This window comes from Mesoplodon densirostris, chromosome 2, assembly GCF_025265405.1.
Source record: "Mesoplodon densirostris isolate mMesDen1 chromosome 2, mMesDen1 primary haplotype, whole genome shotgun sequence".
NCBI lineage: Eukaryota > Metazoa > Chordata > Mammalia > Artiodactyla > Ziphiidae > Mesoplodon > Mesoplodon densirostris.
The window spans coordinates 77,402,390-77,415,987 of record NC_082662.1 but is presented as its reverse complement, the minus strand read 5'-3'; the positions used below and the strand labels follow the sequence as shown (position 1 = coordinate 77,415,987).

Genomic DNA, 13,598 nt, shown 5'->3' with positions numbered 1-13,598 from the left:
TTGAAGAAGTATTAATATATTCCTGCTATATAACAGGAAACTGAGGACTTTAGAAGTCAAGTAGTCTACTTATGGTCCATATAGCCGTTAGGTGACAGAGCCAGAACATGAAACTACAGCTGTCTGACTTAAATGCTTATATTGTTAACCTCTATGAATGTTAATCAGCCTCTCTTAAAAAGTCCACTTTAACCACAAAGAAGTCTCATGTTAGTGCAACTATCATTTCAACCTCTGGATGCAGCTAGAACTACAGCAGTAGAACTTAACCACTTTGGCCTCTAAATTCAGCGGACTTTCTGAAGCTAGAAGTACATTTGCTCAGGAGCACAGGGCATGACTCATTTCCTTAGGTATCTGTTTATTCGTTCAACAAATATTTATCAAGAGCCTCCGCAGCACAGTGGTAAACCACAATTTATTTCTTGTCTGCATCATTTTTGCAGTTTGCCAAGCTTTGGGACACAAATTCGAAATTTCCATTTTCATTTCCAACTAATGCAAGGAATGCTATGATTAATTATTAGCTATTTTAGAACTTGCAGTCTGGCTTACTATGGATCTCATTTAAGCCCAACCATTGTTGACCTGCAAATTCACATGACATTTAAAAACTTTTAGCCACTTCTTACTTTAATAAAGTGTTTATTGAAAACTTTTAGTCTACTTTTTTCTAAACAAAATACAGATTGAAGTGAAAATATTGTTTTAAACAGTTTGATATGACTATCTCTTTTCTCTCCATGTATTTCCCCCCTCTCCTTTTTTTTCCACAGATCAAATAATATTTGCTTTATCTTACACTTCATTGAGATTTTAAGATTCTCCTTGACAGTATATTACATATATGTTATAGTACTATACATTCAACAAGATGTTGAACCCATACTAGCTCATAGAACTGCTGAAATGGATGCATTTGGGTTAACTTTAATTACATTCTCGCTAATTCAATGGGTGTACAGAAACCAAGTTGTTTTCCCTCTGTAGTTAAGAACAGTTTAATTTGGTCTATCTTGGCCAGTTTTTTTATGTGAACTTTACTCACTAGTAACAGCTGGGCTTCTAAATCATCATGACCTCTTTTCAAATAATTATACAAACATAATATTGTTAAGAAGTAACCCTTGTTTTTACTTAGTGTTCAATTCAGTGATTATGTGATATAAGTATTTAAACATTCTTTCTAGTCCTATCTTTAACAATGTATTTCCTTTTTCATACTCGATATTCAGGGACCTGAAGGAACTGTGGGACTGCCAGGACAAAGAGGTCGTCCAGGGAAGAAGGTAATTTTTTTTTACGTTTTTATGCTGGTTTTCTTTCTTCTGACGTGCCCAGAGCTCCATAGCACACTGTGGTGTTTTTTATTTGCACTGGAGATAAAACAATAAAGAACGATAAATTTGGCTTAAAAGGCACATTTGTATAAACAAATACTTAATTCCACTTAGGAGTACTTATTACTTTATTACTTATTATCTGAAGTCAAATTTTCTACTTTGTAGTTTCTGAAAAGATCTTTGCCTTTTCTTCTCCTGTTTACTTTAGTAGACCATGGGCAGGAAAATAGAGAAAAGAAAAATACTATACTATTTGTGCTATTTAGTAACAACATTAGTAAAATATTTAGGGGAGAGAAATATTAGAATTGTTTCTGGGTTTGTTTTAATTGTACTTTTCCAAATTGAAAAGGTTAATGATTGATTTTATCTTTCCTACACATTAACTAAGAAACACAAAACAATATGTTTTATTTGCTTCCTTTATATTTTACTAAGAAAATGTGATACGTTTGTAAAATTTAGTACAACATAATGAATAATTCATCCTTGGATAGAGTCAATAATTTGTTTAAGTGTTGGTGAGACATAAACATGATTTTCACATTGTACTACAACAGTTTTGAATATATTTACTATAATTAACTACAAATTACACCATATTCTAGTTCCCAAAATCGGATCTGTCAGCTCTGTGAATATGCACCTAGTCCATCTTTTTCATAATTTTGGAGCAGTATAAGATAATAAAAGATAAAAGCGAATGAGGTAAATTTTAGTTGCCATTCTTACCCATGAAAATAAGCCCAATATTGAAGTGTCTTTTCATCAAACATAATGTTATGTCTAAATGATTTTACAAGTAGGACAGTGCAGGTCCTTACAACAGCCTGTGTCTTTGGGAAAGCCTGTGAATTATTATGAATAACCACAGTGACTGTGGTCACTGTTTAATTTTTCTTTGTATCTACTTGATTATCAATAATAGAACAGGTTGGTTCCAACATACAGAAAATGAATTATAACATTTAATGTTTAAAAGCTGCTGTACTTTGGTATTAGAGAATGATTAGTTAGCCTATTGGAAAATAGAAGGTAACTAGTTTTCAGAAGGATGTAAAATCACACAAAAACATTACAGATTTTTAAACACAAACTCCAAGCAAGTAAGTGATGATACTGAGTATACAGAACTGCACACTAGAGCCTTTTTGCATTAGACAGATCTTTGGGGCATTGAAATTCTCTGTAGAAACAGGTTTCTCATAGGGCCTGTGTTTTCTCATGTCAGGAATAAATACATGCATGCATGCATTCATACATAAATGCATAACAAATTTCAAATTAATAAACTTGGTTATTTGTAACTCAACATGAGCACCATATCTTCCCTGCTTGTTTGGCCAAAATTTTTAATATTCTTTTTTCCAAAATTACTTTTAATTACATCTTTAAGGTAACCTAGGTAGTGATGGTATGTTATTATTGTCAGTGGTGGTCTGTAGTACTATTAAGTTAAAGCAAAGTTACTATTTATAGAATTTTGCTTACAGAATATCCTCTGGAGCCATTCAGGTATATGATATAGTTAATTAATCTGAGTATAAGTTTGTTTTTTTCTTACTTTTCTCTCTTACTAATGGCATCCACAGGGTGATAAAGGACAAATGGGGCCCACAGGAGAAATTGGAAGCAGAGGTGCTCCTGGACAAATTGGGGAAAGTGGTCCTAAAGGTGCCAGAGGAACTAGAGGTGCTGTGGTCAGTATTTGATTTGTCTCCAGAACTGAGTTCACTGTGGATGGAAAAGAAATGTATCCATGTCCTAAAGGCTCTGTCCCTTGATTAATTTTACAGAGAAAGCAATAGTTCCATTGAAAATAATCTACCTCCATGAGATGTGGAGAATTGTAAGCATTCCACAGTACTTAAATGGCTTAGTGGTTTCTGGACATGAAAGAGGAAAGGGGGAAAAAAATCTCAAAATGGAAATAAAATATGAAATAAGGTTTTAAAAAATCAGATTATAACTCCTAAGTAGAAAAGTTTATATGCCTTGTACTTGAAATCAGGATTTAATATCTGTATAAAATTATGCTGTCATAGTTGACAAATTGCTTTGAAAATTACTTGAAAATGGGTTTTCTTTATATGCTTGGGCTCCACATGCTTATCTGGAGATTATTTTTCTAACCAGCTGTGATAAGTCTCCAGAACATCTACTAATTTTTAATCTTTTGTATGAATTTTACATGATGTTGGAAACAAGGTAGCATAATGCTTTTGAACCTGTAATAGCAAAATTATATTGCTAATATATATTGCTATATACTTGCTAATATATCAGAAAGTCACAGCAGAAGAGTTGCAAAATATTTAAGAGATTATCCAATTTAGTCTTTTGACTATTTCATAAACTTATTTACAAAATGCATATGTATTCATTAGTCTCCATTTAAATGTCACAAGTGACTTTTCACCAAGGCCTTCTGGAGAGCATTGCATAATCCATCTGTTGTCTGAGGAACATTTCCCTCAGGCTCATTTTAAGTGTTCCATTCCTTACTGCCATCTTACTATTCCAGGTCATTCTTACTTCCTTTTATTTTAATTACTAATATTTTCCTATCTTTGGCTTATGCATTCAAAAACATTATATAATATGATTGATTTTTAAATATTTTTCCAGTTTTATTGAGATATAATTGACAGATAGCATGTATAAGTTTAAAGTGTATGGCATAATGCTTTGATTTACATACATCATGAAATGATTATCACAATAAGTTTAGTGAATATCCATCATCTCATACAGATATAAAATTAAATAGAAAAAATACGTATTTTTCTTTGTGATGAGAACTCTTGGGATTTACTCTCTTAAGTTTCATATATAACATGTAGTAGTGATAATTATGTTTATCATGTTGTACATATATCCTGAGTACTTATTTATCTTAGAACTAGAAGTTTGTCCCTTTTGACTGTTTTCATCCAGTTTCCCATCCCCTACCCTCCAGCTCTGTTAACCACAAATCTGATCTCTTTTTCTATGAGTTGGGGTTTCTTTTTTTTTGAAGTATAATTGACTTACAACACTAGAGTAGTTCCTTTTACACAACATAGTGTTCAATATTTCTATACATTTCAAAACAATCAGCACAATAGTCTAGTTATGTCTAGTTACAGTATTCACATACGAAAATATCACATATTTATTTTTTTTTTTTTTTTTTTTTTTTTTTTTTTTTTTTTTTTTTTTTGCGGTATGCGGGCCTCTCACTGTTGTGGCCTCCCCCGTTGCGGAGCACAGGCTCCGGACGCGCAGGCTCCGGACGCGCAGGCTCAGCGGCCATGGCTCACGGGCCCAGCCGCTCCGCGGCATATGGGATCCTCCCAGACCGGGGCACGAACCCGTATCCCCTGCATCGGCAGGCGGACTCTCAACCACTTGCGCCACCAGGGAGGCCCTCACATATTTATTGACTGTATTCCCCACACTGTACATTTCATAACCATGACTCATTTATCTTGCAACTGGAAAATAGTCTCCCTTACCTATGTCTTTCCTCCTGCCATCACCCTGCCTTCTGGCAACCACCTACTTGTTCTCTGTATCTATAACTCTGTTTTTGTTTTCTGTTTGTCATTTGTTTTGTTTTTTAGATTCCACATATAAGTTATATCACACTGTATTTGTTTGATTTATTTCACTTAGCATAAAAACCTCTAGGTCCATCCACGTTGTCACAAATGTCACGATTTCATTTTTTTATGGCTGAGTAATATGCCATAGTATATTTTTACCATATCTTCTTTATCCATTCATCTATTGATGGGCACTTAGGTTGCTTCCATATCTTGGCTATTGTAAACAATGCTGCAATGAACATAGAGGTGCTTATATCTTTTCTAATTAGTGTTTTCATTTTCTTTGGACAAATACTTGGGAGTAGAATTGCTGGATTATATGGTAGTTCTATTTTTAATTTTAATTTTTTGAGGAGCCTCCATACTGTTTTCCATAGTGGCTGCACCAATTTATATTCCTACCAACAGTGCACAAGGGTTCTCTTTTCTCCACATCCTCACCAACACGTGTTATTTGTTGTCTTTTTGATAATAGCCATTCTGACAGGTGTGAGGTGATAGGTCATTGTGATTTTGATTTGCATTTCCCTGATGACTAGTGATGTTGAACCTCTTTTCATGTGTCTGTAGGCTATCTGTATATCTTCTTTGGAAAAATGTATGTTTAGATCCTCTGCCTATTTTAAATTGGGTTTTTTTTTGATGTTGAGTTGTATGAGTTCTTTGTATATTTTGGATATTAACCCCCTATCAGATTTATTGTTTGCTACTTCTCCCATTTAGTAGGTGGCCTTTTTGTTTTATTGATAGTTTCCTTGGCTGCACAAAACCTTTTTTGTTTGATAATGTCTATTTGTTTATTTTTGCTTTTGTTTATTTTGCCTGAGGATACATATCCAAAAAAATATTACTAAGACCAATGTTAAAGAACACACTGCATATGTTTTCTTCTAGAAGTCTATGGTTTCAGGTCTTACATTTAAGTCTTTAATGAATGTATTTTTGTGCATGGTGTGAGAGTAGTCCAGTTTGATTCTTTTGTATGTAGCTGTCCAGTATTCTCAGCACCATTTATTGAAGAGGCTGTCTTTTCCCATTGTGTCTTGAGTCCTTGGTCATAGATTAATTGCCCATAGAAGTATGGGTTCATTTCTGGACTCTCTATTTTGTTCCATTGATCTATGTGTCTGTTTTTGTGCCTGTACCATACTGTTTTGATTACTGTAGCTTTGTATAGTATTGTTTGAAATCAGGGAGTGTGACACCTCCAGCTTTGTTTTTCTTTCTCAAGCAGTCTTGAAACTGATTGAAAATCTTGAAAACAAAATCAATTTTGGCTATTTGGGGTCTTTTGTGTTTCCATACAAATTTTTAAATTATGTGTTCTAGTTCTGTGAAGAATGCCACTGGTATTTTGATAGATATTGCATCAAATCTGTAAACTGCCTTGGGTAGTATGATCATTTTAACAATATTACTTCTTCCAGTCCATGAACACAGTATATCTTCCCATCTGTTTGTGTTGTTTTCAGTTTCTTTTCTTCAGTGTCTTATAGTTTTCTGAGTACAGGTCTTTTACCTCCTTAGTTAGATTTATTCTGTTCTTTTTGATGCAGTGGTAAATGGGATGTTTTTCTTAATTTCTCTTTATGATAGTTTGTTGTTAGTGTACAGAAATGCAACATATTTCTGTGTATTAACTTTGTATCCTGCAACTTTACTGAATTCATTGATGAGCTCTAGTAGTTTTTTTGGTGGTATCTTCAGGATTTTCTTTGTATAGTAGCATGTCATCTGTAAACAGTGACAGTTTTACTTTTTCCTTCCAATTTGGATTCCTTTTGCTTCTTTTTTCTTTTTTTCTTTTTTGTCTGATTCCTGTGGCTAGGACTTCCAACACTATGTTGAATAAAAGTGGTGAGAGTGGGCATTCTTGTTCCTGATCTTGGAGGAAATACTTTCACCTCTTCACCATTGAGTATGATGTTAGCTGTGGGCTTGTAATATGTGGGTTTTATTATGTCGAGATAATGTAATTAATTTTTAATAAACTTGAGAATGAATTGATCCAAAGAGTACTGTCTTCAAAGTAGGCTCCTACTTTGGATTTTCTCTAAAAAGAATAGTCACTTTTTAAATGTTGACACATTTCCAAACTACCTTCCCAAGAGGTTTCACCAAATTTACATGCCCGCCACCAGGAATACTTCATATTAATCCTTCTGATGTTTGCCAATCTGATAAATGAAAAAGTGTATGTCATTTTCTTTCTTACAATTTTCCTGATAGCAACTAAGTAATTTGTACTTTTTTCTCTAGAAGTTACTTGTTCATATGCACTTTACATGTTTTTCTATTAGGTTGTTGTCTTTTTCTTAATTTCAGTAATACCTTACATAGTTTAGATAATATGCTTTTGTTAAAGATGTTGCTAATATATTACAGATATATTTCCCTTTCTGTCATTTATCTTTTAATATTGTTTATAGTATCTTTCACTGGACAGAGGTTTTAATTATTACAGTCAAATTTGTCAGTCTTTTTGTTTACATTCTAGGTTTTATTTGTTCATTAGAAATGACTTCCCTACATGAAGTGCATAAAAATATTTTTCCATATCCTTCTTCTAATATTTTTATAGCTTTATTTTTACCCTTAACCCTTTTAAAGCATACAGAGTTTTTGTTTTGTTTTGTTTTGTTTGCTATGATATAAGTTGTAAAGGACTAATTTTTCTTTTTCCCAAATTCTTAGCCAGTTGTCTCAATACTATTTATTTATTTAAATTTATTTATTTATTTATCTATCTATTTATTTATGGCTGCTTTGGGCCTTCGTTGCTATGCGCAGCTTTTTCTAGTTGTGGCGAGCGGAGGCTACTCTTTGTTGTGGTGCACAGACTTCTCATTGTGGTGGCTTCTCTTGCTGCAGAGCACGGGCTCTAGGTGTGTGGGCTTCAGTAGTTGTGGCACATGGGCTCAGTAGTTGTGGCACACAGGCTTAGTTGTTCCACAGCGTGGGATCTTCCCAGACCAGGGCTGGAACCCATGTCCCCTACATTGGCAGGTGGCTTCTTAACCACTGTGCCACCAGGGAAGCCCCAATACTATTTAATAAACAATCTATTTCCCACTTTTCTGAAATGCTACCCTTACTGTAAGCTACTCTTAAATGATGGTCTGTTTTCATCTTCTTTTCTCGATTTTTTAGTGTGTTTCTAGGTCAGTACCACACCATTTAAATAACTGTATCATTACAGTATCATTTGAGATCTATTAGGGCAAATACTTCATAATTTATATTTCTGAAAAGTTTGGCTCTTACTATGATCTCTTTCCTCTTTCATGTGAACTTCAGAATCAACTTAGCAAGTTCCTTTAATATTGAATCATTCACTGTAGAAACACCATAAGTCTTTTTATTTACTTACCTCTTGTATATCCTTCAATAAAGTTTTGTTATTTCCTTTATCTCTGTTCTTAACATCTGTCTTTTTAAGTTCATTGTTAGTTTCTTATAGATTTTGTTGTTTTTAATGTAATCCTTTTTCTATTACATCTTCTAATTATGCTGTGTAAAATATCTTTTTTTAAAACTTTATATTCATTTGAGTGAATTTTGATGATTCTCAGGGTTCTTTAGGTAAATAATCATATCATCTCCTCATATTTATTACCCTTACTTATTACATTGATTAGAACTTCTGGTTAGTGTGGTATTTGGCTAGTCACATACTTATTCTGTGCCTTAATTTCCTATCTCCTATTTATTTTGGGATTCAAATAGGAGAGTTGATAGGGAAACTTTGATAATATGAAAGATAGGACATTTTTAAGAGTGTTATTTTTGCTTTTTTCAGTTGTCTGAGTTATCTTTTCAGTAGTTTAGGAACATTTACAGATTTGCCTTTAACTTATCTGTTTCCTCATCTGTATGATATTGATAATAAGAGTAATTAATAGGGTAAATATTACACATAAGTTGTCAACCAATTCTATTTTAACAACTTTGACCAGAGCTGAAACTGTGTTCATCAAAGCATCTGAAACTAGCAGTGAGTACAGAGTTCTTGATCCTATCATAATACTAAAAACTATCAGAATTCACTCTCTAGTATTTAGTGATGCATGTTTACCACAAACTTTGACAGATACAAACTACATTTCCAAGAATTTGCTGGAAGCCTACAGCATTCTGGCAACTGAAAGTATTTCTCTTAATATGATTAAGGATGTTCATACCAGAAGTAAACCAAAGAAACATAATTTTGTGGAACTTAGGTGGTTCAGAAGTAAAATAAGATGAAAGTTGGAGAATTATGTTTTGTTTCCCCATTTCAGACTAGGTAAAATATCATACCTTAAAAATCTAAATTTTAAATAATAGGAATACAAGGTTAATGATTTAAACAATTGTCTGTTTTCTTTCTAATGTTTACTTTGTTTTTAGGGACACTTAGGATCGATGGGACCTTCTGGAGAACCAGGAATTCCAGGATATAGGGTAAGCATTTCTAATTGGAAATAAGAAGTGTATATTTGCATAAAAACATTACATGAAGATGTCACCCCAAATATACAAATTCAGATGAAATTTCCTGATAAACCTTTCTAACATATTTAGGTCTCATGCACCTGTAGAGTGAATCCTGTTCTTCTTTCAGAATAGTGCAATATCTAATAGTGTGGCCATGATGGTATTAGGTAGAGCACATACAAATGATATGGAGACTGTCTACTTACTTGTCCTTCTGTTAGGGCCATGAAGGTCAACCAGGACTTTCCGGGTTGCCAGGACCTAAAGGAGAAAAGGTGTGTATAAATATATTGACTTATTTATCATAAAATTAAACATTGAATTCATGTGTTCTTTCTGGAAGTATGTATGGAAACATTTTCAAAGAATTAAAAAAGCACTTTCAACTTGGGAAGTATTATAAATTCTACAAGAAAAATAAATATCAAGGGGCAAAAACTTAAATAAATTATTAAAAAGTCTTTGATAGGTTGTTTCAAGATTGAGGTGAAATGATATATGTTATAGTACTTTGCAATCTGTAAAAGTTTGTAAAACTAATATTAATTACTTACTGAAAGCGATTGTTAGACTATAGATTAAATGACTAACTATATACATTTATAGTAAAATTTTTTATGAATTAAGAACAACTGCAGCAGTACTCCTCTTGATTTGTAGTATCATTGGAAAACTGACACTTTGAGAAAATTAGTAAGCTGCTTTTTATGTAATTAAAGCAGAATGACACTTCCAAAGAGAACCATGTATGAATCACAACCATATATAAATTATCATGTGCTAAGTTTTGTAGATAAAAATTTTTCATTAAAAAAAGATAAAACCAGATTGCATATTTTATAACATATTAGGAAATAATAGGCTTCATATTTCAAAGTTTATTTTATTAATTTAGTTTTGTTTATAAATCATCTTCATCATAGGGTTATCCAGGAGAAGATAACACAGTCCTAGGACCACCTGGGCCTCGAGGTGAACCAGTAGGTTTTTCCTAAAATTATTTTGATGTTTTAAGATAAAACACAGTTACTGCAATAGATTCACAACACCAATTACATCTTTTCAAGGAGTTTTATTTAGTTAGTTTTATAACATGGTTTTATACAAGAACAGTATTTGTAGTCACATAATCTAAATATAAAAATTGTTTATATTCAGGTCAAGATCCTTAGCATAGTATAGAAGTTTAAAACAGTAACTTTCCAAATCTAACTTGTGGCATTAAATTCATGATAACAACTTTTTTACAGAGATTATCAAAAAATCACATACTCTAGACATTTAGGGCGAATACTTCTTTATACATCAAATTCAGATTTATTTCTAAAGGATTTTTAAAAATCTGATCTGTATCCTTTTCTATAGTAGTTTATACACAGTTACCAAATGATTTCAAAACTCATCTAACCGGTTATTAGAGTCACTGTTCTTTAAAGATTATCAGTCTATAGTCTTCTAATAAGCATTTTAAGGACTAGCTGTAACCATGATTTTTTTTTAAGTAGCTATTATATCTTTGATTATCTGAATAACGGTCTCTCTAACAATCTTAAAGGCTATATGTAAATTAAATGGGTAAAACAAAAATGCTTAGTTCACAGAACTAAATATAATTGGTTAAATTTTCCATATTTCACATGATATCATGTAGGATAAAAGAATCCTAAAACAGAAGAATCAAAATATATAGTCACTCCTGATATTTTGATCTGGTTCTTTGGAGATGGTTGAAAGGTATACTTTGTTTTAGAAATAGGAAAGATTCTAGGGTTTTTCTGATAAAATCAAGCCAACTCATATAGAGGCAAACTCATCTAATGAGAATATATAAAATTCTTTATTGGAAACGATCAACAAAATGAAAAGACACCTTCTGAATAAAGAAAATACTTTCAAATAATATGACCAATAAGGGGCTAATATCCAAAATATATAAGCATTTCATATAACTCAACAGCAAAAAAAAAACAACCCAATTAAAAAATGAGCAGAAGACCTGAATAGACATTTTTCCAAAGAAGACATACAGATGGCCAACAGGCACATGAAATGTTGCTCAACATCACTAATCATCAGGGAAATGCAAATCAAAACCACAATGAGATATCACCTCACACCTGTCAGAATGGCTATCATCAAAAAGACCACAAATTACAAATGTTGGTGAGGATGTGGAAAAAAGGGAACCTTGTGCACTGTTGGTGGGAATGTAAATTGGTGCAGCCACTGTGCAAAACAGTATGGAGGTTTCTCAAAAAACTAAAAATAGCACTACCATATGAGCCAGCAATTCCATTCCTGGGTATATCCGGAAAAAAAAATAGAAACTGTAATCAAAAAAGATATATGCACCCCAAATGTCCATAGCAGCAATGTTTACAATTACCAAGATAATGAAAGCAACCTAAGTGTCCATCAGCAGATGAACTGATAAAGAAGATGTAGCATGTGTGTGTGTACATATATAGTGTATGTGTGTATATATGTAGTATGCGGAGATTATTGTGCTAAGTGAAATAAATCAGAGAACGACAAATGCTGTATGACATCACTTATATGTGGAATCTAAAAATGAAACAAAATAGTGAATGGAATACAATAAAAAAGAAGCAGAATCACAGATATAGAGAGCAAACTAGTGGTTACCAGTGGGGAGGGAGGAGCGGGGAGAGGCAAGATAGGTTTAGGGGATTAAAAGGTACAAACTGCCATGTATAAAATAAAATAAATAAGCTACAAGGATATATTGTATTACACAGGGAATATAGCCAACATTTTATAATTACTATAAATGGAATATATCCTTTAAAAATTGTGAATCACTATATTGTACACCTGAAACTTACATAATATTGTATATCAAGTATACCTCAGTTGAAGAAAAAGAATTCCAAGTTACCCCCAAACTTATGTAAATTTAGGAAATAAATCATTAAGAGATGGAATGATACTTTTTAAATTCTTTATCAAATGTATTCTAGTCTCTCTAAACTTCTGAGAGACAAAAATATGGAAACTGTGCAGAAATATACAATGGAATATTAACTCAGCCATAAAACAGAATGAAATAATGCCATTTGCAGCAACATGAATGGACCTAGAGATTGTCATACTGAGTGAAGTAATTCAGATAAAGACAAATATCATATGATATCACTTATATGTGGCATCTAAAAGAAAATGATACAAATGAACTTATTTACAAAACAGAAAAAGAGTCACAGATGTAGAAAACAAACTTATGATTACCAGGGGGGAAAGCAGGGGGAGGGGGACAGATAAATTGGGAGGCTGAGATTGACATGTACACACCACTGTATATAAAATAGATATAACTAATAAGGACTGTACAGCACAGGGAACTTTTCTCAATACTCTGTAATGACCTATATGAGAAAAGAATCTAAAAAACGTGGATATATGTATATGTATAACTGAGTCACTTAGCTGTACAGCAGAAACGAACACAACATTGTAAATCAACTATACTCCAGTAAATTTTTTTTGTTTTTTAAAGTAAATGGTAAAATGTGGGCAAGTGAAGTATAGTAGTGCTTGTTTTCCCCAGATTCCGGTATTCCAGGGTCAAAGAATGTCACTGAAATATAATAAATGTATTAAAAGTCTAGTATAACAATGGTCATTTTATCTAGTAGACATGGGACAGGTGTGAAAATTAATCCAAGAATATTCTAAATAATTAAAGCAGAGTCAGAGATTATTCTTTACATTATGTCTAATATCGTTATCCACACAGGAGTAAGTTAAAATTTATCCATTAATGGTCCATAATAAATTTTATGGTTTTGCTAATAATTTCAATTTAAGTTTCTTTTCAAACAGTAGGTCCTAATATGTGATAATTGATTTTTCAAGCGCATTTTAGAGTAGATAATTTGAACATCTTATCATATCAAAGATTTTATATTAGGAATGTTTAGAAAAAGTTAAAAGTTATTAGTTTCTGCCTTAAGGATTAAAATGAATAAATGTAATTTCTTTTAGGTTAATTTATATCTTAATAATTAGAATTTCACAGAGTAAAGAATAAATAATATAATTTCTAATGAAGAATGGTAAAGTAAGATTAGCTATTAGATACTTTTTTTTTTTTTGCTTTATAACAAATTTAATCAGTTATACATATACATATGTTCCCATATCCCCTCCCTTTTGCGTCTCCCTCCCA

At 32.3% G+C, this 13,598-nt stretch overlaps 1 protein-coding gene and 1 long non-coding RNA gene across 5 annotated transcripts in view; one reads left to right on the top strand and one right to left on the bottom strand.

Moving 5' to 3' along the window:
* COL24A1 (collagen type XXIV alpha 1 chain) overlaps positions 1–13,598 on the top strand; it is a 404,516-nt gene that overhangs the window by 311,029 nt on the left and 79,889 nt on the right. For 3 of the 4 annotated variants that reach the window (XM_060090036.1, XM_060090035.1, XM_060090039.1), the window contains exons 38-42: positions 1,236–1,289; positions 2,936–3,043; positions 9,323–9,376; positions 9,631–9,684; positions 10,333–10,389. In XM_060090036.1, coding sequence (XP_059946019.1) covers positions 1,236–1,289; positions 2,936–3,043; positions 9,323–9,376; positions 9,631–9,684; positions 10,333–10,389 — 327 coding nt within the window. The remainder of the gene's footprint in view (positions 1–1,235; positions 1,290–2,935; positions 3,044–9,322; positions 9,377–9,630; positions 9,685–10,332; positions 10,390–13,598) is intronic. The other variant, XM_060090037.1, reaches the window with a different exon arrangement.
* The window catches only part of LOC132484017 (uncharacterized), a 132,136-nt gene continuing 128,148 nt past the window's right edge, over positions 9,611–13,598 (bottom strand). The window contains exon 7 of the long non-coding RNA XR_009531144.1: positions 9,611–9,670. This is a non-coding gene — a long non-coding RNA (uncharacterized LOC132484017). The remainder of the gene's footprint in view (positions 9,671–13,598) is intronic.